Here is a 24157-nt window from a genome sequence, read left to right on the forward strand (position 1 = left end):
TTAATGTCTGAAAGTGGATCAAAAATCAGTCAGCTGAACTTTCCTGTACAGAAAGTTCAAGCTCTGATTTAATTAATCGTTGGACATCTCTCAGTTTTTAAAGTGTTAATTCATCTATGTATCTTCTACAAATTTTTTGAGAATCCCTGATTAAGCACTTAGATGGACTTATAAAATACCCTTTACTCTTTATTTTTCACTTAGCGTAAAAACAAGATCTAATTAGAAAACTAACAGCTCCATTTCATTAAAGAGTTCCGATTTCCTTCCAAATCTCAGCAATAATGAGAAAAACAAAACAAATAAAAAACCCAAAACAAAATAGGTAAACCAGAGAGAGGAATTTCAGTTCCCTCAGAGGGATATGCATGCCAATGATTAGTATGCCACGCTAACATTTGAAATTTAAAAAGCAGCAGCTTCTACATTCCTTTCCATTTTTCCTGGATATTTAAGTCCATAAACACTTTGCAGCATCTATAGAGCAAGTCAGAGCCTGGTAGACATGTTGGACCTATTACACGTCTAAAGCATTATTATTCAGTTCTCCAACACCATCTGTCCAGCATCTGCCAATTCAGTGACCTGCTATTAGTCTAGATGGGTTTCTGTACAGAGAGAAATCCCAAAGTAGTGGTCAAAAAAACCAGTAGGGCACTAGATGACATCCAAAAGAAGCACTCTTGACCAAAGGGGAAGGATTGTGGGATACTAGACATATCAGGAAAATGTGGGCCATCAAAGCTCTAGTTGATGGTTTGAATTGGAAAAGGCAGTGGTTTCAGTTTGCATTTATCACGTCCTATGCATCCTTTATGAGGGTAGTGGGGCTGGGGGAGACCAGTCTTTTCTCTATCTACTGTATAAATCACAAAAAGATGCTAAAAAACTTCAGAAGTGAAAGACACCTTAATAGTCAAGTACTCATTCAAGAAGAAATTTATCACCTCCGTTATACTCTGGGTAACAGCTACTTGATACACTGCCCATTATGCCCATTATTTCAACCAGAAGGCAACACTTGAGCTATGAAGGAGAGAGCAGTCTGTGGACAGTCGCCAAGGTTTTACCTAAGATGTATAATGACTGTGAATCTGAAAGAAATGTGGCAGAGCACACTTCTTCAGGAAGCATGAGAGGTTTTATGAGGAGAAAGAAGGAGAACGAGAAAACATGACCTTGTTTCATTAGTATCTGCATTTGCTAGATATTCAGTGTCTGCACCAGAAGTAGTTTGACTACTTATCCTTCTGTAGATAATGTAGGATGGCCTATTATAGATCATAACATATGAACAGATCTTTTACAGCCCCTGTCTTGCTGTGTCTTACACATAACATATTCAATGGCTTCAACGGGGTTCTTTCCTGAATAAAGGATTGCAGCTGTGAGGTTATTATTGAAGAAAAAGAATCTATATGCAAAATTAAAATGTCATAAAATGTGTAACTTTCAGTAATCTTAAAGGACAATAAGAACTCAAATAACCTAATTAATTTTACTATCTATCAGAGAAAGATTTTACCCACTGAACAATTCTGACCACTTAACTATTAATAGGTTTTAAATACTCAGTAACTCAAATCTGTACTTAACAACTACAAAGAAAAAAAATAAGGAAGGCTTTTCTTCAATTAAATTTAAGCATATCTGTAAGCATTTCAAAAAATTAAAAAGGAATTGAAAGCAAACAGTGGTCAGGAATGCAGACCTTCACATACAGCAATATGTGATAAATTTAATTTCAAACAGTGGTTATTCTGAAAAGAATAAGTTCTTTTGCCATGATTTAAAACATTTTTCTATGTAGTAACCTCCCGTCTCCCTTAACATTTAACATCAATGCATAGTAAACTCAGAATCAAAAAACTAATATGATTGTCATGCCATAACAAAGTAGATAAAAATTTTTTGGAAGACTGCTTTCTGAAAGGATATAATAGAGCTATTTCCTATTGCAGAAACCACCCTTTAGCTGTGTTTACAGACAACTGTCTGTAAATTGCTGGATGCCAACACCCCTGGGTTCTTTGTACAGTGGTAGACACAAAATTCTCTACCTTCAGCACCCGAACTTTGCACACAAATACAGGATTGAGCTTCAATGGCTAATTCAAACTGAACAGAAACAAAGGTGTTTAACGCACCAAAGCACTAGCTACATACTGAGACCTGTAATTGGGCACTGAGGTTAGAAAGGTTCTCCAGAGAAAATCGCCACAAATGTGAGAAGGAATTCTTGCACTAAATTGAAGTGCATTATATTTATTATCAGACTCCAGGAGTCAAAATTCCAGAAGAAAGTTGCTTTCTTTGACCATGATACAAGCGTAGCACATAAGGCTTTGAGTACAACTTTGATGCTTTGTTTTACATAAAAGATATGAATTCCAGAAGCAAAATGCACTGGTAAAGTTTTACCCACACACAATGATTAAATTCTTCACAGTTTAATCTATTTTCATTATGAGATTAATCCCATGCTCTGGCATCCTAATATACAGAGCTAAAAAATACTTTGAGTACATGCTTCATACAAAATTAGGTTTGATTAAATTACAGTTACTTGAAATGGACTAGTTATTCGACATCATCTTGCAAATAATGTCTGACCATTAGCTTAGTCTTAAAAGTAATTAGTATTTAATAACATATATTCATAACATAACATATTAAAGTTGGACCCACAAGTAATATGAATAATTTTGTTCCCCAAATAGCTGGTGCAAAACTTAGTATTACTTTTTCAGCACTTTTCAACCCCAAACTTTTTTTTTCCTAAAAAAGAATTATTATATTTGCTACAGTTTCATTAAACACAGAGTACAGAGATGTCTCTTATAAAAATATTAAATGTACAGTTTTTAGTGTTTAGTTTTTAAACAACATATTGCTTCAGGTGATACTAGTGTATATTATATACATCGTGTTTTTCCACACACATTCATCTGAACTTTGCCACTAATGACGTAAGCAGACACTAACAAATGGACTATGACAATGTGAAAAGATAATATCAACCTGAAGTGTGACAAGACTCCAGATTTCATTACTGAAGGTGGATCATTTCTTATAAGTGCTGGTGGAGTCACCTGATAATCAAAGTTGAATTTACAGTCCCAGTTCTAAAGGGCAAGAGGAGGGTGGAGAAACCTTATGCACAGTGTCTCAGAGGGATTCTTCTCAGACTGCACTGCAGCCACATGTAACTTTCACTTTTCTTACTGGGTGTAACAAGGGGAAATATTAGATATTCTCAGAAAGTGTTTTTGAAGTTTGGTGGGGGGCGGGGGGTGGGGGAATGAAAGTATGTGAATTAACAAGTCTATAAATATATGAAAAAATAGATCATGATTAATGTTACCTTATTTCTCTAGATGCCCTCAAGCCTTTGTTCTGATGAAATCTACACTTGTTCAAATTGAGAATCACAAGAATTGCATATATTGAAGCACAATACCCATCAGAGCTTGTGACAGATACATTGTAACATGCTACATAAGCTCCCCTTTACAAGACTGAAGTATCCCCTTCCTTTCATTTTCCATTGTCTTTAAGAGTACTATAAACATCTTCTTAGAAACAACTGTGGAGCCTACAGGGCTTAATGCTATGTGTTTCACTTCACTGTGAATAAAGTTCTCAAGCAAGTTCAATAGATACACACAGACATTTTCCTAAAGTAAATAATACTAGTGATAACAGATCTATGGAGTGTAAAAACATCCCATAAAGCTCACACTTTTCCTTCACTTCTACATAAGTGTAACTAACTTTAGTACTCTCAGGTATCATTTATACTCCCTATGTCTAAAAGGCTCATTTAAAAGCATCATCGTTGATTTCAGTGTCTTCAAGAAATTCCTGCTTAAAGAATAGTAGTTAGCACAGCCTAAACGGAATGAGACAGCAAATCCTACATAAATATACTATAGTGAAATATGTTGAACCTTCAGACACCCATAAATATAAAATGGCAAATACAGAATTGGTGTATTAAGCATTTCTTGTGGTGTATTGCAGTAAGGCTTGGTTTGTGCCTTCAGGAAGGTATTTTGTCTCAGGAGCTTTGTTTTTATTGTTTTGGTTGGAATAATGCAGACAGCATTCCATCAGTCCTTTGAAAATCATTCCATATATTATACACACTTTTAATCTGCTTTTGGGATTACCTCTACAAAGTAAAGGTTCTGATTGCATAATAAAAACTGAGAGATTTGTTCTTAAAGAAATTAATGGGAAAATAAGGTATATGGTAATTTCATTGCTCTGGTAATTAATATATCACTTGTAGAAAGTTCAAGAGAAGACGAAATCTCCATTATAAGAGTTTTGATAACAAAATTTAAAACAGAAAGCTATAAACTGTCCAGAGTATATTCTGAACAAGGCTTTACAGGAGAAACTGGAATTTTATAAACTAATCTTAATTACTTCTTGTAGATTCATCTGGCAGTATTATTCAGCTATGGGGAAAAGAATACAAATGGGTATGCAGACATGGCCGGAGAACAGACTGGAAAATTGGTGCACTTCAAAATAAATCCAGTGCTTCAGAGATATAGTGTAATCACAGAAGAATAGAGATGAGTGAGGTGTAACCACCCAAGTCTTTGTTTAGCACTGCAGGACAGTTTTGTGCACCTTGCTGAGTGCCACACTACCATACTACAGCAATCGGAACTGGTGGTAGCTAAAATTGGGCTGGAGCAGGGGTACCTACATCAGCTCTAATCATTCCTGAACTGCAACGCTGACACACAGTTTATAATCAGAGGAAAGTGCATAATACTAATGAACTACAAATCTGATGAAGCATTTCAAATCCCATTTTCCTTCTCTCACTAACCGAGCAGAGCAACACTTTGGAAGTAGCAACAACTGTTTAAAAAAACATATTTCTTGCTCAGACAATATATGATCACTGCATACTCCTGTAAATAAGTTGTGCCTTTCTGTATTGATCGTGCATTTGCAAATTTTGCAAATCTCTAAACCTCTGAGCTGTAGCTGTGTCATTTAAAATTGCACAGATGTGTCTTTAGAACTGCAGAAAGTGCTGGGTCCTTTAAAAGCAGAAACTATCATTGGTTTGAGGACACCTTAAATTAGCAGAAGGCTAAAATAACAGAGCAGCTGATACTGAAAACTAAAGCCTAATAAACTTAACTGCCACCAAATAAACCTTTATAGTTGAACAGTACAGCACAGATTAGTATATTATGAACCATTAACCCTTTTCTTTTTTTCCTTTGTTTTGTCAGAATCATTGTTCTCACAGAATCTCTGTTCAAACTCTCTCAAGATTTACCAATAGCACTTAAAAGCATTGCAGCGTAACAACCACCACATAAAGCAAATGGCATCAGAGAAGAAAGATTCCATGTTTTGATCATGACACAACAGTCAGTGGCTGTTGGTTGGATTTTCTCCATCGGAGATTTTAGTCTGATGGCTTATGATTGGCACAAGGCTGAGATTATTTCATGGTGTTTCCATGGATCATCTGAACCTGCCACATCTCATTAGCATTCTGTCATATCTCCATAAATTCTGTGAGGTTGAAGGCAAAAGGAAACAAGAGGAATGAGTTTCCTTCTCAAATAACCAAGCTTGAGGTAAAAAGCCACCAAAATTTCAATCACAATGGACGTTAGTTTTAATTAAGAATTTTCTGCATTACAGCTTAGTATAAAATTGTATTTTACTGTAGAAAACTCCTCAGTAACTACATGTTTACTTATCATCAAATGTTTAATATTTATGGTCTTGTTTCTTGCCTTATCACCACCCTGGATATTTACTAATGTGCAGAGTAAAACATTTGATTACCTGTGATGCTTTGTTAATACTTTAATGAAGTACTAACACAAATTAGTTCATATTTCACAACAAGCATATACTAAGCTGCACCTTGTTCCAAAAAAAGACTGAAGAGGAAAATTTGTTTTCTGAACCTTTATTATCTGAATTCTCATCCTCTGAAAAATTCCTAATGAAATAAAAAAGGATTATAGAATAAATTGTCACAGACATTTTTACTTTTTTGTGAATGACCTTGCCAAGACTTTCAACAAGTCTTTAATTTTTTGTAGTAATAGAAATATAATAATAGATCTAAAAATAACAATACATTACTTTGGGCTTCCTGGGTAGATAGAAAGCCTAAATTTCTGTTTTTAGAAAAATATTTGGCTGAATCACTTTCATAAGAGAATATGTGTTTTATAGGTTGGATATTAGGAAAAGGTTCTTCACCCAGAGGGTGGTGGAGCACTGGAACAGGCTCCCCAGGGAGGCAGTCATGACACCAAGCCTGATGTTATTCAAGAAGCACTTAGACAACACCCTCAGACACATGTATAATGGTTTTAAACTAAAGGAGAATGCCATTTAGACTGGATATAAGGAAGAAATTTTTTAGAGTGAGGGTGGTGAAGCACTGGAACGAGTTGCCCAGAGAGGTTGTGGAGGCCCCATCCCTGGAAACATTCAAGGTCAGGCTGGATGGGGCTCTGAGCAACCTGATCTAGTTGAAGATGTCCCTGCTCACTGCAAGGGGGTGGACTAGATGACCTTTAAAGGTCCCTTCCAACCCAAAGTATTCTATGATTCTGTGAAATATCTGCTGGGCTAACTGTAAGCATCTTCCTGTAACTTCTGCATTGCAAATCACTCTAGAGAAGATATTGTCTCTATATGAAAGTATGTGCGCTTTTGAGAATGTAGAATAATTCAAGTGAAGAATTCACCTTATAGCCTTTGAATGAGATTTCTGCATACAGAACACATGTCTCAAGGGCTATGTCTAAACATCATGTGGACAAAGCTATCTCAATATCGGAAAAGGATTTTAAAAGGTTTGCTTTTGGATATAAAGCACTCCTTGAATCAAGAAGTTGGCTGGAATGAAGAATGAAGCACTGGCATGAAGCTAGCAGGGAGACAAGGCAACTTGAAAAAAGCTCTCCTAAAATGGTCAAGGAAGCAGCTGCCTGTGCTGAGAGTGTCAGGAGGACTGAGAGCTCCAGCTGCCTTTTTGGTAGCACAAGGCAGCTACTGCAGTGACTGGAGGAGGGCTGGCCTTGGCTCCTCTCATCGTCCCATTTGCAACTCTACAGTTTGCCTTTGACTTACAACTTTGCACCCTTCCACCTAGGCACCAGGAGGCTACTGCAGCAATGATTTTCCCGTTGTTGTTCTTATGGGTTGTTTCATGCCCTAGCACCTTAAAAATCCTGAGACAGTTCAGTCCTGATGAAAACTATATAGCTACTATGGCAAAAGAGTTACAGAGGGAAATATGCTATACTGGAGAGGATCCTCATCTGTGACACACCCTGTTACTTATTTTCCCGTCTGGCCACTGAAGACGGTTTAACCTCTATCTCCTTTGACTTTTCACAGAGCATGAATCTTACCTTTAGAATCAATGCATTCAGCTATGGATGCTCCAAATACAGCTTTGTGCATATAAGGCTGTCTCAACATTCCTTGCACAACCCTTTCCAGGTCATAGCTGATGCGGTCTCTGACCCCTCGCACAAGCTATTCCTTAACTGGACATAACTATTTTGGAGACTACCCAGTCTCCAAATTTTGCACTGAAATGCAAAAATGCATTTCAATGTAGATTTCAGTGCTCCTTTTATTGTCTCTTCTATGTCAGGCTCAGTGGCACAGAACAAGGGCCATTTGTACGTGCAATATAATAGAAATGTTTTGGCATTTTGGTTATATCAGCTAATTGAAATGCAGTATGAAAAAAAGAAATGCCTTCAGGTAGTTAAATTCAGCTTTCTTCTTTCCAATATTTCATGAGTAATGTCCTGTGGGATTATAATTTTTTTGACCTATTTTGAAGTTCTTAGGCTAAACTTTAAAACATTTCTTGACCACTAAAAAAACCTCCTGGGCTTATGTATATTACTTAAAGTCCTTAATTTTTCCTGTTTTTTCCTGTGCTAAATTCTGATGATGGTTGTCTGAAAAGGAGACACAAAAGCAAGACAGATGTATTAAACATATGGTTATCAAGGGAGCTATTTACACAGCAATAATTATCATGTGAGCTTAGAATTTTAGTTCCCCATCCTTTTTTGTGTTGATTTATTAGTTTTGATGACAGATTTGAGTACGAATTATCATATAAATTAAGAGCCTACAAAGTTTTCAAATAACATTTGTACCCAAATATCATCAATAACGTCAGAGAATTTGCTACATAACTAACCAGTTTCTCTAAAATAGAAATAAATTTATAGAGTTATCCATTTGCTGGTGTCTATTCTATACACTTGTTTAAGCCTACACAAATTGATAATTTCATTATTATAGCATTTAGAAACCTAACTGCAATAGATAATTCCCATTTGCTAAGTGTAGAAACATGCCATAAGAGGTCTACATTCATATACGCATAATGGTCTTTTCAGTGCATAATGCCAATGTCACCTAGTTCTTTGCAAAACACGTGCCATCCTTTCTCCAGCTCAAGCCAAGGACTGTCAGGCTGCCATAGCAGATTCCCATAACAGCTTCTATTCCTCCAGCCTTGGGCTTATATACACACATACAAGCTGTTCTGTCCTCCATTTCTGAAGGCATTACTTTCACTTAATTAATGTAACGACAGCTTCAAAGACCCTCACCTCCACCTTACAATTCATCTGCCTACATGTGGCTAGCCCAAATACATATTCTATGGAAGCAGATGGTTTGAATCTCCAACTATTCACAGGCCTGTCTGCTGAAAGAGCTCATTGTAAGCTGCACTGTCTGCCACTCTTGTGCCAGGATGAATGTAAACATTTCTATACATAATCCTGCACGGTTTATTTTAATAACCAAACACACAGGATTACAGTAGTTCAGCTTCTCCCATGTAACTCCATGGAAATTTGGGGGAAATGGATGAGAAAATAAAACAAAATGTTGCAGGGTTTTTATTCAACAAAACTGCTGCTCTGCATCTCCTGCGGTAGTTTGGAAGCATCATGCTCTGTTCTCTTCTGTAGGCCAATAAACAAAGGGAATGGGGAAACAGTAAAACAAAATTACATCTCATGTGAAACATCACAACAGCAATACATTTCAGTGTTGCCTGAAAACTACAATCTCTATGGATCATTTACTTTCTCTTTTCATCAATCCTTTTCAATATACTGTGAGTTGCATTAAACCCAGAAAATATGTTGAAAAACAGTAATATGATTTCATGTATCACTGTGCCAATGCAAATCTATAGTGGAAAGGCTGTGAGAGGATTTACTAAGTACACATACAGTGCTGATTATCGACTAATATATAACAATTAAATAGCAGTCAATTAAAGATTTGACAGCCAGTTTATCATAAATAGTTGTGCTTTTTTACAGGATCCACTTTTTTATATACATATAATGTAGAGACCTTAAAATATTTAGGTAGCACTGTAATTCTTTTCTGCTATTGTTGAATGAGGATTTGGGGTGGGGGGGGTTGGGTATATATATTTTTTTAAAAAAAATATACAGTGATTTAATGAAGCACACAGTGAAACTAATATATTGAGCTGATTCTTTTATAGTGATAGAAGTACTCTCAGGCTGAGTAAATGCATTATGATCTCATTTTAAACTTGTAGCAATATAGCAAACACTCTGTTGGAGTGGTTTTAATTTAAAGTCCATTTTTGCACTCTGTGGACTATTGCCACAGAAAGTAAATATGCTTGTCATTAGAACTAGGCAAGAGTTTTTCTGTACAGAGGAATGATGCTGTACAGAAATTCCTTTATTAGGTGAATTAAAGTTGGATGACATTGAAACTTGTTTGTACTCAATACATTTGCTAGTCACCTGTAGGGATTTTGTTTCAATAAATCTTAACGGTTACTTTTAAATGGAATATAAATTGCATTAATGCATTTTTATATCACACTTCTTACTTTTTTTTTTAAAAAAAGTAACCCCAAATTTCCATGGAAAAAGGCTAATTTTTGCTCCTTGAGACAAGTCAAAAGAATGTCTTTGGGAAGATTTAGTAATTAGCTAAACAACCTACCTAGAATCCAAAATTAATTTAGAAATCTTCAATGAGGGAACAGAAATATTTTTCATTTTACTGTGAAGTGATATAATTTGTCAGAAAAATGGTAAAATATCAACTAAACTGAATTTGACTCTAACTACAGTGGTTTTGAACTTCATTAGTTAATTATTAATTAACAGCATAATTCACAGGACCCACTGTTGGGGTAACTTGTACTGCCCATCCTTGGCCAAAACCACCAGGATAATGATAGCTAGCAAGGTAGAAAAGTGAGTGTGCACTGTCTGTGTGAACAAAAACTGTCTGAGAAGGTATTTGCCCAAAATTGATCAAGACGATCACCACTATCAACTAAATTAAACAGTAGCCAGGAAATTGTACAGCCAGCTTTCAAAGGAGAAGTCAGCTTGGAAAGAGGTATAAAAGTAGGATGAAAATTTGTAATAGTGGGGAGAGATTATGGAGTGGGAGCAGCAGCAGCCAAAACCTGTTTCTGACATGCCAGAGGTCATCTTGCTGGTGCCACAATCACTGCATAGACCAGACAAGAGCATCGTCCCCACTGGAAGCTGCAAATAGCCTGCATCTAGCTGCTGCGCTGACAATTTTGGGGGCTGCAAGGAGGGTTGATTTCTCATGGCATATGTATTAACAGTCTGTAGCCAGCAGCACACAAATAAACCTGGAGCATCCATGTCTCCAAACTTGCTTTCCCATAAGGGGGAAAATGCTTGTTCCCCACATGTTCTCTGGGAGAGGGAATGAACATGTTTCTCTGGGTGGTGAGATACCGAAACTTTGGGGAACTGCTTATAGAAGGAAGTTTTGTACCTGTTTATTGACATTTTTTATTTTGATTCATCTGTTGGATTGATACTATTGGTCCTGCATGTCTACTTCATTGATTGTCAGTTAATTACATGCCATTAATAAATCAGTAAACTGCTTCAATACTGTGAACTGAGCAGTTTTTCCTCCTGACAATCCATATATGGCTAAACTTACACAGTCCAATTAAGATTCAAGTACCTGAAAAATTATACTCACGTAATATGATCAATTAATGGGCAGTGGTTTTCTTGTCCAGGGTAGAGATTTGCCCCTCTTCCAAGTTCCCACTTGAATATGTTTGTGGTATGGATGGAATAATTTTGTGGCATCTGCTCCAAGGCTGGTTGATACCATCCACACTGGGTCTTATCTTCAAAGTCACAGACTTCCATAACTTTAGAGAAGAAGAGTGAATATCTCATGTTTATATAAAAATTGGAAATCGTTAATTGATGTTATGATAAACAACATGTCAATAAAAAATGATTCAATTTATAGTATCCATGAATATTTACACAATACTAGCATGCATAGTTTTTCTTCTATAGATAAAATATCAATTATATTTTCTATGTTTTTTTATTACACAGATTTTAATTTGGAGGTTTTAGCAACTCTTTTGCATCTCAGTATCTACCTTCATATGTGTTCTGACCAGCTTTGAGATCATTGTAATAATTTGTGGTGTGATATACATTAAAATGCATGTAAAATTCAGCAGCTATGAATCTGCCATCTCCTGCATAGTATTTCCTTCAGTCCTGTAGACTGATGACATTAGCAACTCATTGCACAGTGTGTACAAAGTCCATGACCAAAACTCTAAAAAAACAAATCAATATTTCAAACAGTCCCCAGGATACCTGAAAGCCACATAATAATGCAGCTATTTGGAATTGGTGTCAAATACTGAATTGTTATCTTACTAAATAAATATGCAGCAGCCTGTGCAACTGGACAAGAAAACTGAGCTCACTACCATCCCTCGCTCACGATACATCTCCCTGTAAGAATATTTAGGGGAAAGAAACCCACTTATTTTCCATTTCTGTTATGAATATTTATTCTCCAGTATTCCTGAAATCCTGAATTCCAGTTTTCCTGAATATTTTGCAAAAACTTTGTCTAGGTGATGCAAGATGAGTCCTGTCACTCTCCAGAACTTTGAAACAGATTATTACAGTCAAGATTACTATTACAACTGCTGTGAGAATTGTGTAGGGAAACAAGAATTTATTTTAACCACAAAGCTCAAATGCTATTGTAGCTGAGGTAACTTCTACATCAGAAATCATAGTGCATTAGGAGAATGTGCCTGATCCTTCCTTCTTTGGAGGCTAAAAATGGTAGACTAAGGAGGGAGTGAGTTTTGATTTATAGTTTGTATATCTCCAGTAAGGAAGCAAACTGCAGCCAGCGTGATCTCAGGAGTTACCAATATAAAGATTTGTGATGTTTCCTGAGAATGAGTGGCATAGTATTAAGTGTTTATTCCCCTTTTTTAACATGCTTTATAAATGTTATGTTTCAAATGCCTCTGAGAAGTGTAACACCTCCCTGAGAACATATTTCTGCCCTTAGTCAGGACATACTTAACTCCTATTCCAGCACTGTCATTTGAGTGATAAATTGCCCTCATTGCTGTAGTGATGGGAGACTTCAGACAGAACAAATATGTAAAGGTGTATTCTCCACAGTATTTATCTCTCTCAGAAGGAAAGGATATTTTACAGGACAATGTAAATTTCTGAGGGGAAAAAGAAAAGTTCTATACAAAGGACCCTGCAATTATTTTTCAGGGCAGAATTTCAATGGTTGGTGTTTTTTCACGCTACAGGAAATTACCCAGTGATATTGAACATATCAGATTCATTTCTTCCAGGGTTCTTCCCCCACATAAGAAATAGACAGAGGGGGTCTCATGTTATTTTTCATCATTGAGCCCTCAGCCCTGAGAGAAGTGATTGAGTTCCCTAAACAATGTGTAATGAATGCAGAGTTTTGACCTTGAGTGAGAATAGTTTGGCTTGCAAAGGCTGATGAGGTCACTATCTCTAGATGTCAGTCTTGCTCATTAATCAGATTTGGTACAGCAGTATTTTGAGGTACTGTACTTTAAGGCAAAACAAAGTCATTGACAGTTTCTTCTAAAATACTATAGTGTGAACTGCTGCAACTCAGAAGCAACCAACAAATATCTTAGTCTTCTACGGACAACATGTGGTAACCCTGTCCGTTGTCCCAGTTCCAGTGTTCCTACCTCACTATCAGAGGTTTAGGAATTTACAGGCCAGAACTCACTTTTGTGTGGAGTAGTCTGAACTTCACAGTCATTGCTGATGATGAAAATACTTTGTATTAAAAAAAATACCCAAACCCCATATTCATTTAAGTAGGTAAGATGTGAACCCAAATCTCCCTGATGTGCACCCCAGACATGAGACTGTAAAGTAATTCTCTCTTCCACTCTGGACTAGTGAACATTTGAAAAATGTAAATATGTCATAGGTCATTTAATTTGAGAAACTATGCTTCCTTAAAAAAAATTGTCATCTATAGCTACCAACCACTGGGGAACTGAGGATTCCTCCCCCCTCCCATTTCAGTAGTAAGGTGAATTGGAATGTCAAGTCTGAATCAGCCCATTAGAAGGCAGAAAGTGCATAACATCTCAGATTCCCACATTAAGAGAAAAACGTTATTATTTTTTTCTGGGGAAAATCACAATAAAAAGAACATCTAGGGGCTGATACGAAATTGCAAAGGTAAATACAGAGTAGTTAAAGCAATGTGTCTAACAGCTGCAAGCTAATAAGGTAGCAAAGTACAAGATTTAGTACACTCACCACAAGCTGATTCATCAGACTTATCAGAACAGTCAGGTCTAAAATCACATTTCTGGATCATCTGGATGCAATGGCCAGAGGCTGTACAGACAAACTCCTTCTCTGTGCAGTTGTTAATGGGGAGTGTGGCAGGAACTGAGGTTCCTGAAGTAGTTGTAGAGATTGTTGGTAAGTTTGCTTTGAAAAACAAACCAACAAAATGTTGAGCGATGGAACCAAGGCATTCTAATTTTGTAATGATTTCTCCCCTTGCTACTCCCACCCTTTGTCAAGGATATGGCTTTACATGCCTGGGTGGCCAAGCTGAATGACTTACATGCTGCCCAGCAGGAACTGAATTGGACATTTCCTCAGTGGAAAGCACGAGGCTGGTCATGCTAACCAACGACCATTCATACAATCTTCGACACTTGCAGGAATTTATTTACATGTCTTACCTGTCATTAAGTGAGACTTTTCAACAACCTAATGCCATGGAGACTGACAATCACAAAACTTAATTTCCCTGTGAACTAAGGCTAACATTATTCCAATGATAATGTCTCTGTTTTTAACACGTCGATTACTGCAAATGACTGGAAATTACTAAGTAACCTTCTTACCTTGTAATTTCATAAGTGAAAAAATATTTTTTTCTCATTAGAAAAATTATTCTGAGGTCACCATCTTGTTCCACCTCTTCCTTTATGTTTCATCCAAACTCATTACCTCTTCTTTCAAAGCAATTGTCTTTGCCTTTCCTCCTATTCTTTGCTATGCACCTTTCTTCAGGCACATTCTCATTTCTTGAAAATCCGTGCTATTATTGTCCATAAAAGGAATTTTCATTATATAATCGCCTCTTTAAATTGAATTGTTAGTGAAATTATTAGCTGTAGTGCACAATGCACCTGAGCAATACACCTGAGTTAATTAAAAAGTACATGTGAAGACTTTGTATGGAAAAAGTGTCTGGGACAGCAAGGAATTTTTTTCCCCTGAGGCCTGGAGCACTAAGACTGATACTAAATTCTCCACAAGTAGAACCCATTCCTGTTTCATAAGGTAGAAAGCACATCTATAACATAAAATAAATTATACTCCAATCGAATGATACTCCCATAATATCTTAAGGATCAAACAAAAGACTTAGGGGAAGGAACATTTGAGGGATTAATTGCATGCTACAATAAATGTATCTAGAACTCATAATAATAGCAAAGACCTTATTGGTCAGAAATTTTTAAATATAAATGCCACATTTAAGTCTCTGCTCCTAATCCACTGGAACAGGAGAAGAAGTTTTGAAGTAACATAACCTTCATGACACCTGAAAAGAAAGGAAAAACTGCTCCTTTCTCCCTTATGAAATAATTCATTTTCTATAATTGATGAAATACCATTTTGTCCAGAGCAAGCATCATTGAATAGCCTTTGGCTAGGGTGTTCAAAGCATGCATCAAAGCAACATGTTCGACATCTTTACTATTACCTATGAGGGACTTTACCACCAAACTATCAAGCCCATCTCTCCCTGGTCAGTATCCAGTTATCTGAAGTGGAACAAGAGCAACTGGGCAGCTAGTGCTTAATTCTAGGGTGCAGGGACGTAAGAACCCTGCTTTTTTCCACTGATCCAACTTGCGTTAAATATGGTGGAATATGCCATAGCTGTTGACTATTTTGCAGGGTATTCCCACAGTCTCTGACTCTTTTTTGGCTGTTGGGATTTTTTTATGGTGTGGAGGAAACAAAACAGAGGCAGGACCCTGGGGTGTCTCAAAAATTGCTCTCAACACTAAAAGCCTTTTTAAAATGTTCAGAACGCAAAAAAAACCCTGTTTCCTATTCAGCTCTGTCCACCATTATACTTGAGTATTTTTGTTTATCTTTCCACACAAAATGAGCTTTTTTTTTTTCTATTTATGGACTTTGAAACTCTGTCCATCTGTACTTTCCAACTTTCTTCTTGTTTATTTTTAAAGCTTTTTTCATATCTCATGTGTAAACATGTACGGATTTTCTGATTAGTTCTTTTAAGGTTATCTTCCTTGGATATAAGGCACTGTACATTAACTGAGTATTTACAAAGTCTTTATAATCAAAATGTTAGAATAAATGTTGTACACTGTATAAACTTGTTAAAATGTGAGATAATTATCTGCAGGAAAAACATGCCATATTGCCATATACACTTGATATTCCTATTAGACCTTATTATATCTACAAGAAATCTTTGGAGTAGCAGAATAAAATGTATCTGCACTAGGGTGTTTTAGAGTTAGTGCTACGGTACTAGTATTCAGTCACTGTTCTAAATTTTTTGCTGTTCTACAGCCCTATTATGTACATCAAGTATATATAACATTGTAATGTCTGCTGCAGCTAACACTAGTCCTCTTAAAATCCCTTCTGTGATGAAGTGGCAGGTCTGGAATCTGGTGTCTTGATGTACATTTATTTTGTGGTATATTATTTTACAATTCTGTAGACATTGTACTATCCTTGGTAGCAATGGCTTTTGAGGACAAGCTGCTCTGTCATCTCAACTGTTTTTGTGCTGTAATGTGAGAGCAATTGGCACAGTAAACACATTAAGAATTATTGGGGGAGAGGCAGAAGGCTCTAATAAAACTGAGTTTGCTGAATGAAAGGTCAGTTTATTAACACACAGTTAAGTGTCTTTTTCCTTCTAGGAATCAAGGTCTCAAAGAGTTTGGAAGCTACACGCTTCTTACTGAGGGTCTCTTTTGGACCTTAGGTGAACAGGAGAAACTATTTTGTGCTGAAGGCTGGATATGAGGGTCTGAGGAGCAGGGAAACAAGTCTGGATTTCCTTGTCAGGCAAGAGTTACAGTTTGGCCTGGATTTTGGTTTTCCAATCACAACATTTCCTAAGGTGAGCGAAGAATCAGCTCACAGCTAGGAGATGTATACTTTAACTGTGTTCTTACCATTATAAAGAGTACAGCCAAGAAAAGACATATCATCAAGTCCAATGTCTCCAGTGAAACCATCTCCTACGGTACCTTTCACCAAGATCTAAGAAAACAAGAATTACAAAAACATTTTTCAGTGTATAGTAGACTTCCACTTCTCATTAAATATTTCATATCAACTGATAGAGGAGCCATTTACCATGTTTCACATTTAAAATGAGATAATGAGATTAAATTTGTTCTAGGGGATATATTCTATATAGTGACACTTTACGAAAGAGACTAATTATTATCAGCTTTCACTGGTGGTCACATTAATCACAGTGAACCATAACAGAATGGTCGACTTCACAACCATCTAAATCCACTGAAATATCATTGTGATATAAAATGATGGCAAGACATTGTCATAAGTGGCATATTATGATTAGCTCCTTTAGTACTTGTTGTAATAACATTAACCATGATTAATTATAATAACATTTGAGTGAATAAATTATATACCCTACCCTTATACAAATCCCACTGTGGTGAAAAAAATTAAGCAGGTTAGAGATGTGCTATGGAACCTTTGAAAGAAAAATATTCTACTATTTCATTATAGCTGCCAATGCTGTATACGCTTACTTTCTCCTTATTGTCTACAGCCAAGGAATGGGAGAGGTCAGTATTTGTGAAATACTCTCCAGATGACTGAATAAGCCTCTTTAATTATGACTGTTGCTGAATAGTAGAAATCCATACAGGTTATTAGAAAAAGATTTAGTAAGAATTTTCTTAATGTACCTAATTCATAAATCCCTCAATAAAACAAAGCTTCCTCAAATCATACATTTTTAAAAAAAAAAGATAAATGCTTTTGCTGATCCAATGGAGTTCAAATGTTAAAGGTATTTTTTTGCCCTTTTTTTTTTTTTAATACTTATGCCACATCTTACACACATACACACGCACATATTCAACCTTCCAGGTTATTCTGGAACGTTGCATAAAATTTCAAATGTATTTTTCACCATTTGTTCCTCAGTTCAACAGACAACTCCTACAAAGGAATAAAGTATAGATAGTGGCAAAGATACTGCAACAGTGCTTCACAGTACTGTTAGTTCTAATATTTTTATTGTAATTTACTTGCAATTTTATTTGCAAAGAAAGCTTATTTTCAACAAGTAATGAAGCACTGCTCGAAGATGCAAGGCACTTCTGGGTAGAGAGGTGTCTCAATTCTTTTGGTCAGACAACATTGATATTTTGGAAATATCCTCACATCAAATGTAATTTAAAAAAAATGCTTTCATTTTACATATCAATATTTCTTTTATTCTATAGTAAATGAAGTCCTGTAAAGAATTTCCAGTTTCAGAAATCAGCACTGTGTATTAAACAAGCTTCTCAGTAACTTGAGGGAAATAAGAGAATTCATCCAGACAGTAAGAACTGTTGTCAACCTGGTACATACATGGAGCTTTTAGAAGTTACACTTTAAATTTATTATCTTGTAACAGGAGCAAAACGTATTTAGGAGGTGCAAGGAATGGCCTTAACATTGTAAAAGTAAGAGAATAATATCAGTATTAACAGGTTAACACTGACAAATTTGCTTCTGCTATTCTAGTGCATGTGAATAGCAGATTTATGACTGATGCTGACATCACCAGAGCAAATAAAAATTATTACGTTTCATTTATAGATTATGTCCATTAGACAAAATAAATGAGCATGCTAAAAGGAGATGGATATATGTCCTTATTATGGATATGCTGACGATGGGCTATTTTAGCATGTGTCTAATGTGAGTGAAAACAGTAAATGACAGCATTGTTTCTTACTGCTTTCATCTCAGTATGGGATTCTTATTTTTCCCTCAGAATGTCCACAGATATTCTTTATAGTATTACCCCAGTCTTTTATTGCCTGGTTACATTAAAATGGGGGCAACGGTACGGTTTCGGTACCAAGAGCATAAAAATGCTTAGGAACAGAACAAATCAAGATGTCTATTATTTTGAAATGTCATGCAAGAAAACTTATTATTCCGAAATTATAAAATTCTTTTCAGTGTAATTTTGAGCAGGAAACACACAGCAGTTTAAATAAAATGTGGACTTAGTTTTCAAAGCATGAATGATTAACTACTCAAAATTAATTACTCATAAATGAGCTAAAATTCAGACAGAGGCATACTGTTAACTCAACTTACACAATTACTAAAATAAACCCAAACCCCCTCAAAACTACACTATTTTTCTGTGGGATTGTGCTGTGCTCCGATGGATATTAACCAGTGGGTCGAGCGGCTTCTTTCTCTGTAACTCCCTGTGCCCATTTCTCCAGCCACGACATTCACACACTCTGAGGCTATCCTTATGTACTATCTTCCACCAACCTTTCCTTGGAGGTGCACTCCTACAACTTAAGAAGGAATACTTTTATTAAGGGCATAAAAGTATCCAGAGATAGAAGTGGCAGGACACAGATCTGCAGAGGCAATTCAATTTAGAATGTCTTTTTATTGTTATGATGATGATTATGATTGTATGACTTTAAATCTCCCCACCCAAATTATTATTTTTTAAATTTATTTATGTAGTTACTTGGAGTGTCTGACACTTTGGTATGTAGCATGAATTCAGTAACACAGAAAATGTAACAGAGGTGTAGGTATATGTTCTGATATACTTAAAACTGAAAACAGGATGAATTTATGAGTTAGTGCTGCAGTATAAAACTTAGTCTTTCTGCAGCTGTGGTTAAACATTGACCACTTTAATTAATTTGCCAGCTGAAATTCTGCAAACTTCATAAGCTATTATTAAACAACCTCTAGGGAACTCATCTACCATGAAGCTCATTTCACATCTCATTTATTATTTGAATGAGGATAAATAGTTCCCAATTTCTCCAGTTTTCAGAACTCTAGAGATCAAGTCTGAATGAAATGTGTAAACGTAGCAAAGGTTATGCTACATAAAAAAAAGAGGGAAACCTCCATGAAAAGCAAAATGTATTAGAATGACACTATATATACAGAAAAGGACGGATCCCTTAAGATTTTAAGCAAAATAGGCTTTTGAAGGGTGAAGGAACATTATGACAAATGTTAATAGAGGAATTACAATGGGTAATACTGCTCCATACAAATGTTCCATTTTTACAGTACTGCTCATTTCTGTCACTAGCCAGTTCCCACTGAAAGCCAGCAGAATAAAATCTTAATTTCCATACAAGCATAGTTTAAGCTAGAATGGAATTTATTCCAAAAACTGTGAGGTATTCAAAATTCTGAAGATTTCTGAATGTCTAGGAAATAGTGATATTTGTTCTAATTTAGTTACCTAGTAATATAGCCAAACAATATCTCAGATTTGTCACAGGAAGTGTCAACTGTGTTATTAGCATTTTCATTAGCAGTTAGAACATGTTAACTTTGACTAGGTTTGCTGTGAGTATTTCTGGCAAGAAACCATGTGATTTGGTTTGAAGAGGAAGCAACAAGCACACTAGTGGATAATAGTACAAATAACTGACAGAACACTTTGTCATAAAAAGTTTTTGTCATAACTTACTGGAAGCAAATGCAGGATTGAAAGTCATATACATTTCAATGCATATCTCTGAAATAAACTTCTCCTATGTTTCAATGCTATGTATAAAGAAAAATGTCTCATTACTTTTCATCAAGAAAAGTAACCAATTTCTTATGAAATGATGGAACTTTTGTAATTGCAGATAAAGGACAAGCCACAGAACCATGAATTTCATGAAATCTGTATCAAAATTCCTTGCTTCAAAACTCCTTTTTATCAAGATATCTTCATCTACGAATCTTGTCACAATAAGTCTTCACTGTAGGATGATTTTTTTTCAAGAACCTATGAATACTTTCTTGTAATGATATCTCAAGAACTACATCAAAAAATGAAACTATTTACCAAGCAAACGCATTTCTTTTTTTCAGAAAAAAAAACAGTTATTTAAAAAAAATCCAAGAAATTTAGATTTAATTTTGACTGATTGAGTTATTAGTTCATGTCAATGAAGACTTATTGGCTTTTTTGGTAAGTGAGTCCAAACATAGTGATTTATTCCTCCCTGGTTTTGTTTCTCTGCTTCCTCAGCTGCCATCAAAGGAGCAGGCACTCTGGGACCAAAGACCATTTCCCAAAACTCTCGTCTAGGCATCCAGTAGTTGCATCCTGACTACATGGCACTGAACATTTCCTCTGTACCTTCCACACCATAGTTTCTCTTGGGGAAAAAAAACTGGGTTCACTGGCAGAAGGGGTGCCACAGCATGATCTAGCTTTACCCCTCATTGCAGAAATGACTAGGCAATCAGGGCTGCTACACATAGCGTGGAGCCCTTCTGCCCCCAAAAGCAAGCACCAGTGGAGATGGCACATCAGCTTCTGGCAATATTATCAACATTAGGTCACTACAACATTTTAACAATGCACATAGAAAAGCTCGAGATTCCACTGCCCCTTCCTTTTGTGTCCACCAAAAAAGCATCAGAAGTTAATGTCTCAAGACTTCAAAAGTTGAAATAAAGTCCTTTCACACAGGCGTCCAAATGAAATCTTACCAGTGATCGTAAGGATATACACATCAGATGTGAAAAATATTGTGTCAAATGTTTAATGTTTTTACAGTGCTTGGTTTTACAAGATACTGAAAAACACTAGTTCTAGTTCAGTAAAACACTTGATCATACTTCACTATAAGCTTGTGAACCCTCATGCTGATTTATGATGTTTTTCCAGGCGTTTCTCTGAAGTGCAGGGAAAAATCACATTTTTATCCTGTTTCAGACTCTTCGTTGATGTTGGTGGGACTGCTGACAAGCATAGTATTAATAACTGTTTACATATTCTGGGAGTCACTACTTTGCTGTATTAAGGCCACAAAAATTCACTTAAGAGAAAAGATCTTGTTTTCATTCTGTAATATTAACATTGGAAGAATTATTGCGGAAGTAGTATATAGTCAGTGCCTAAAATTTTGGAGATTGTAGCTTTATAAAACAACATGGTTAACCCACCTGCTTGGGAAACTTCTGTCTAGTAATTATTATGATAAAGCTGTATTTAATCCAACTTAAGGTCATGGTTAGTTTTAACTTCATCTACAAAGATTTACAGAAGTCTCTTCTATTGCACAAGATTATGGCAGAATGAGATTATTTTCAAAAGCAGTCCAGATTGTAAATATGACGTGTTAAAAAAAACCCACACCCAAACCCACAGAAAAATGACAAAATGCCCCTTAAATCTGAAGATATTTTTCAGTCTCAAAATTAATTTAATTTCTATTCAGTTGGCTACAGGGGCCCCAAAATGGATAGGTATCCTTTAGCAAGTCTACTTTTTGTATTATTAAAAAAGTAAATGTTTTCTTTGCCTAAAGAGGATGGATAATGGTGGTTTTTAAAATTACTTAAAAGACACTGAGTAATGAAAATACTTGACAGAGAAGTATATACTCACAGACAATAATAAAACATATATGGTTAACTGGGCAAGGCCAAATCTAGTCTAAAACAAGCCTGCAAAAGATACTGTAATTTTTCTCCCACATTTAAAGTACAAGTACCTTTAGTGTTCCTGTATAAATTTAGGTGTTTTCTTTAGAGCATCAATCATTTCTATATAGCGTTGTGGTTAGTTATGCAGGCAATTTAAGGATCCAAAGGCTGAATCTAACTGATCGGCTATTTTGACAAGGATAGATAAAAGTGAAAGTAGGTGAGTTGTATATGGGAATAGCAAAGCAATGGGAAGGCTAAGAATGTTCTTCCATAATCAGACTGACTCTAATCATATTACAGTACTCTGAACTACTTTCAGATGGAATCTCATCACCACTCCTTTACCATAAGCGTTTTTTTTTCTGCTGAGGTGATCTTCCATGACAGGTGTCTTCAGGTTCAGCAACTTACACACATATTCACTAATACACTACATAGACTCTTTCATTCTCCCAACCACCATTTCCCCAGAATTTAAAAATAAATAAATAAATAAATAATACATTACAGGATTTTGCCTGAGCTACTATGTCAAATTCCTGGGATTTATGGTCCTAAAAGATGTGTCTCACGTTGAGCAGGATGGCTTGTTATGACCTGTGTTCTTTCGTCCCTCCCTCTTACATTCTGGAGCATGTAAAGATGTCAAGAGCTGCATAAAGACATCTCCACACCTCTGTCCAGAGAAGCCTGAATAGGCCCTTCATGGACATGGACAGACCTGTCTCTGATCTATGCAATGCTTACTGATAAGGCAATTCTTCCATGCTGAGCTAAGGAGTGTCCTGAAAGAAGACATGCATTGTTTTCTTTTCAATTTTTATGAAAACATTTGTGTCAGCAACAGAGTCAATTATCTGTTTAGCAGCAAATGTTAGTGAGCAAGGGGATCACGGTTACATCTTTTGCCTAAAGGTGTGGACCTTTCCTTATCCAAAGGATTTTGCCTAAGTTATACAGAATTGCTTCTCCTACATCCACACATACGGCCTTAAGCTCCCAAAGTAAGAAACCAGTAACAAAGGGATATCAACAGGACATATGACTTGCCATGAAATCCTGTCTTCATTAAAGATAACAAGAGTTTTGCTACATACCTAAATGGAAGTGGAATTTCCGCATTGTTTCTTAATTCTGCTTTAAACATACCCAACAAACATAGAAAGATTATAAAAAATAATATATTAAAAAAATCTGTGTTTGATGTAAAGCATAGAACTATTGAAGGAGACTTAAAAATTCAATAAAGTATTGCTTTCCTGTGATGATCTTGTTAGGTTTTCAAAGATGGCTTCTAGATCCAGTAAAGGGATGAGAAAAAAGTCACTACCATTTTCCTTCTATTTGCAAAGCTATCCAAGTCTCATATTACTGTTCAGAAATTCCTCATAAGTAACACAGTAATATCAATAGCAAATTTAATACATTAGTCTGAATTTTCAGGAAAGCAAAATTCCTGCTTTACATGATTCCCCTTAAATTCAAACAACCCACTCAGTCTCGTGGTGGGTTGTGGGTTGTAAATGGTAGTAAAAACCTTTCATTCCTTCAGGTTTTCCATATATAAAACATGGGCAGTTCTTGACAGTTTATTGGCATATAGAAAGGTTATTTTTACCTTGCATGATTTCCTTTGAGCTTCCTGTATGTAAACAGGGAACAAAGGTAAAACACATCCACTCCTGCCTTTGTCGCACCCCCACCCCCTCACCCCCCCCAAAAAAAAAAAAAAAACAAAAAAAAAATGCAGGGAAATGACAGACGTGAAGTTAAGAATACAATTTTGACTGAAAAAGGAATTGTTAAGATGGCTTAGAAATTCTTATTCTTGGTCCCCTTTGTGCATACGTTGTGACTTTATGACATCATGACAAGTCTCCCACTACATACCAATAAAAGAATAACCCAAAGAATACATTATCTCTATTGCCACAGTGTGGAGTATAGTTTCATAATATTAAGTATTGTACTAGCATTGAACAAAAGAGGAATTTCTTTCACAA

General features: G+C 35.9%; 1 protein-coding gene across 1 annotated transcript in view; it reads right to left on the bottom strand.

Moving 5' to 3' along the window:
• MALRD1 (MAM and LDL receptor class A domain containing 1) overlaps positions 1-24157 on the bottom strand; it is a 282805-nt gene that overhangs the window by 178051 nt on the left and 80597 nt on the right. Inside the window, 3 exon segments of the mRNA XM_075082688.1 lie at positions 11080-11257; positions 13710-13886; positions 16643-16730. Of these exon segments, the coding sequence (XP_074938789.1) occupies positions 11080-11257; positions 13710-13886; positions 16643-16730 (443 nt within the window).

This window comes from Phalacrocorax aristotelis, chromosome 2 (assembly GCF_949628215.1).
Source record: "Phalacrocorax aristotelis chromosome 2, bGulAri2.1, whole genome shotgun sequence".
Classification (NCBI taxonomy): domain Eukaryota; kingdom Metazoa; phylum Chordata; class Aves; order Suliformes; family Phalacrocoracidae; genus Phalacrocorax; species Phalacrocorax aristotelis.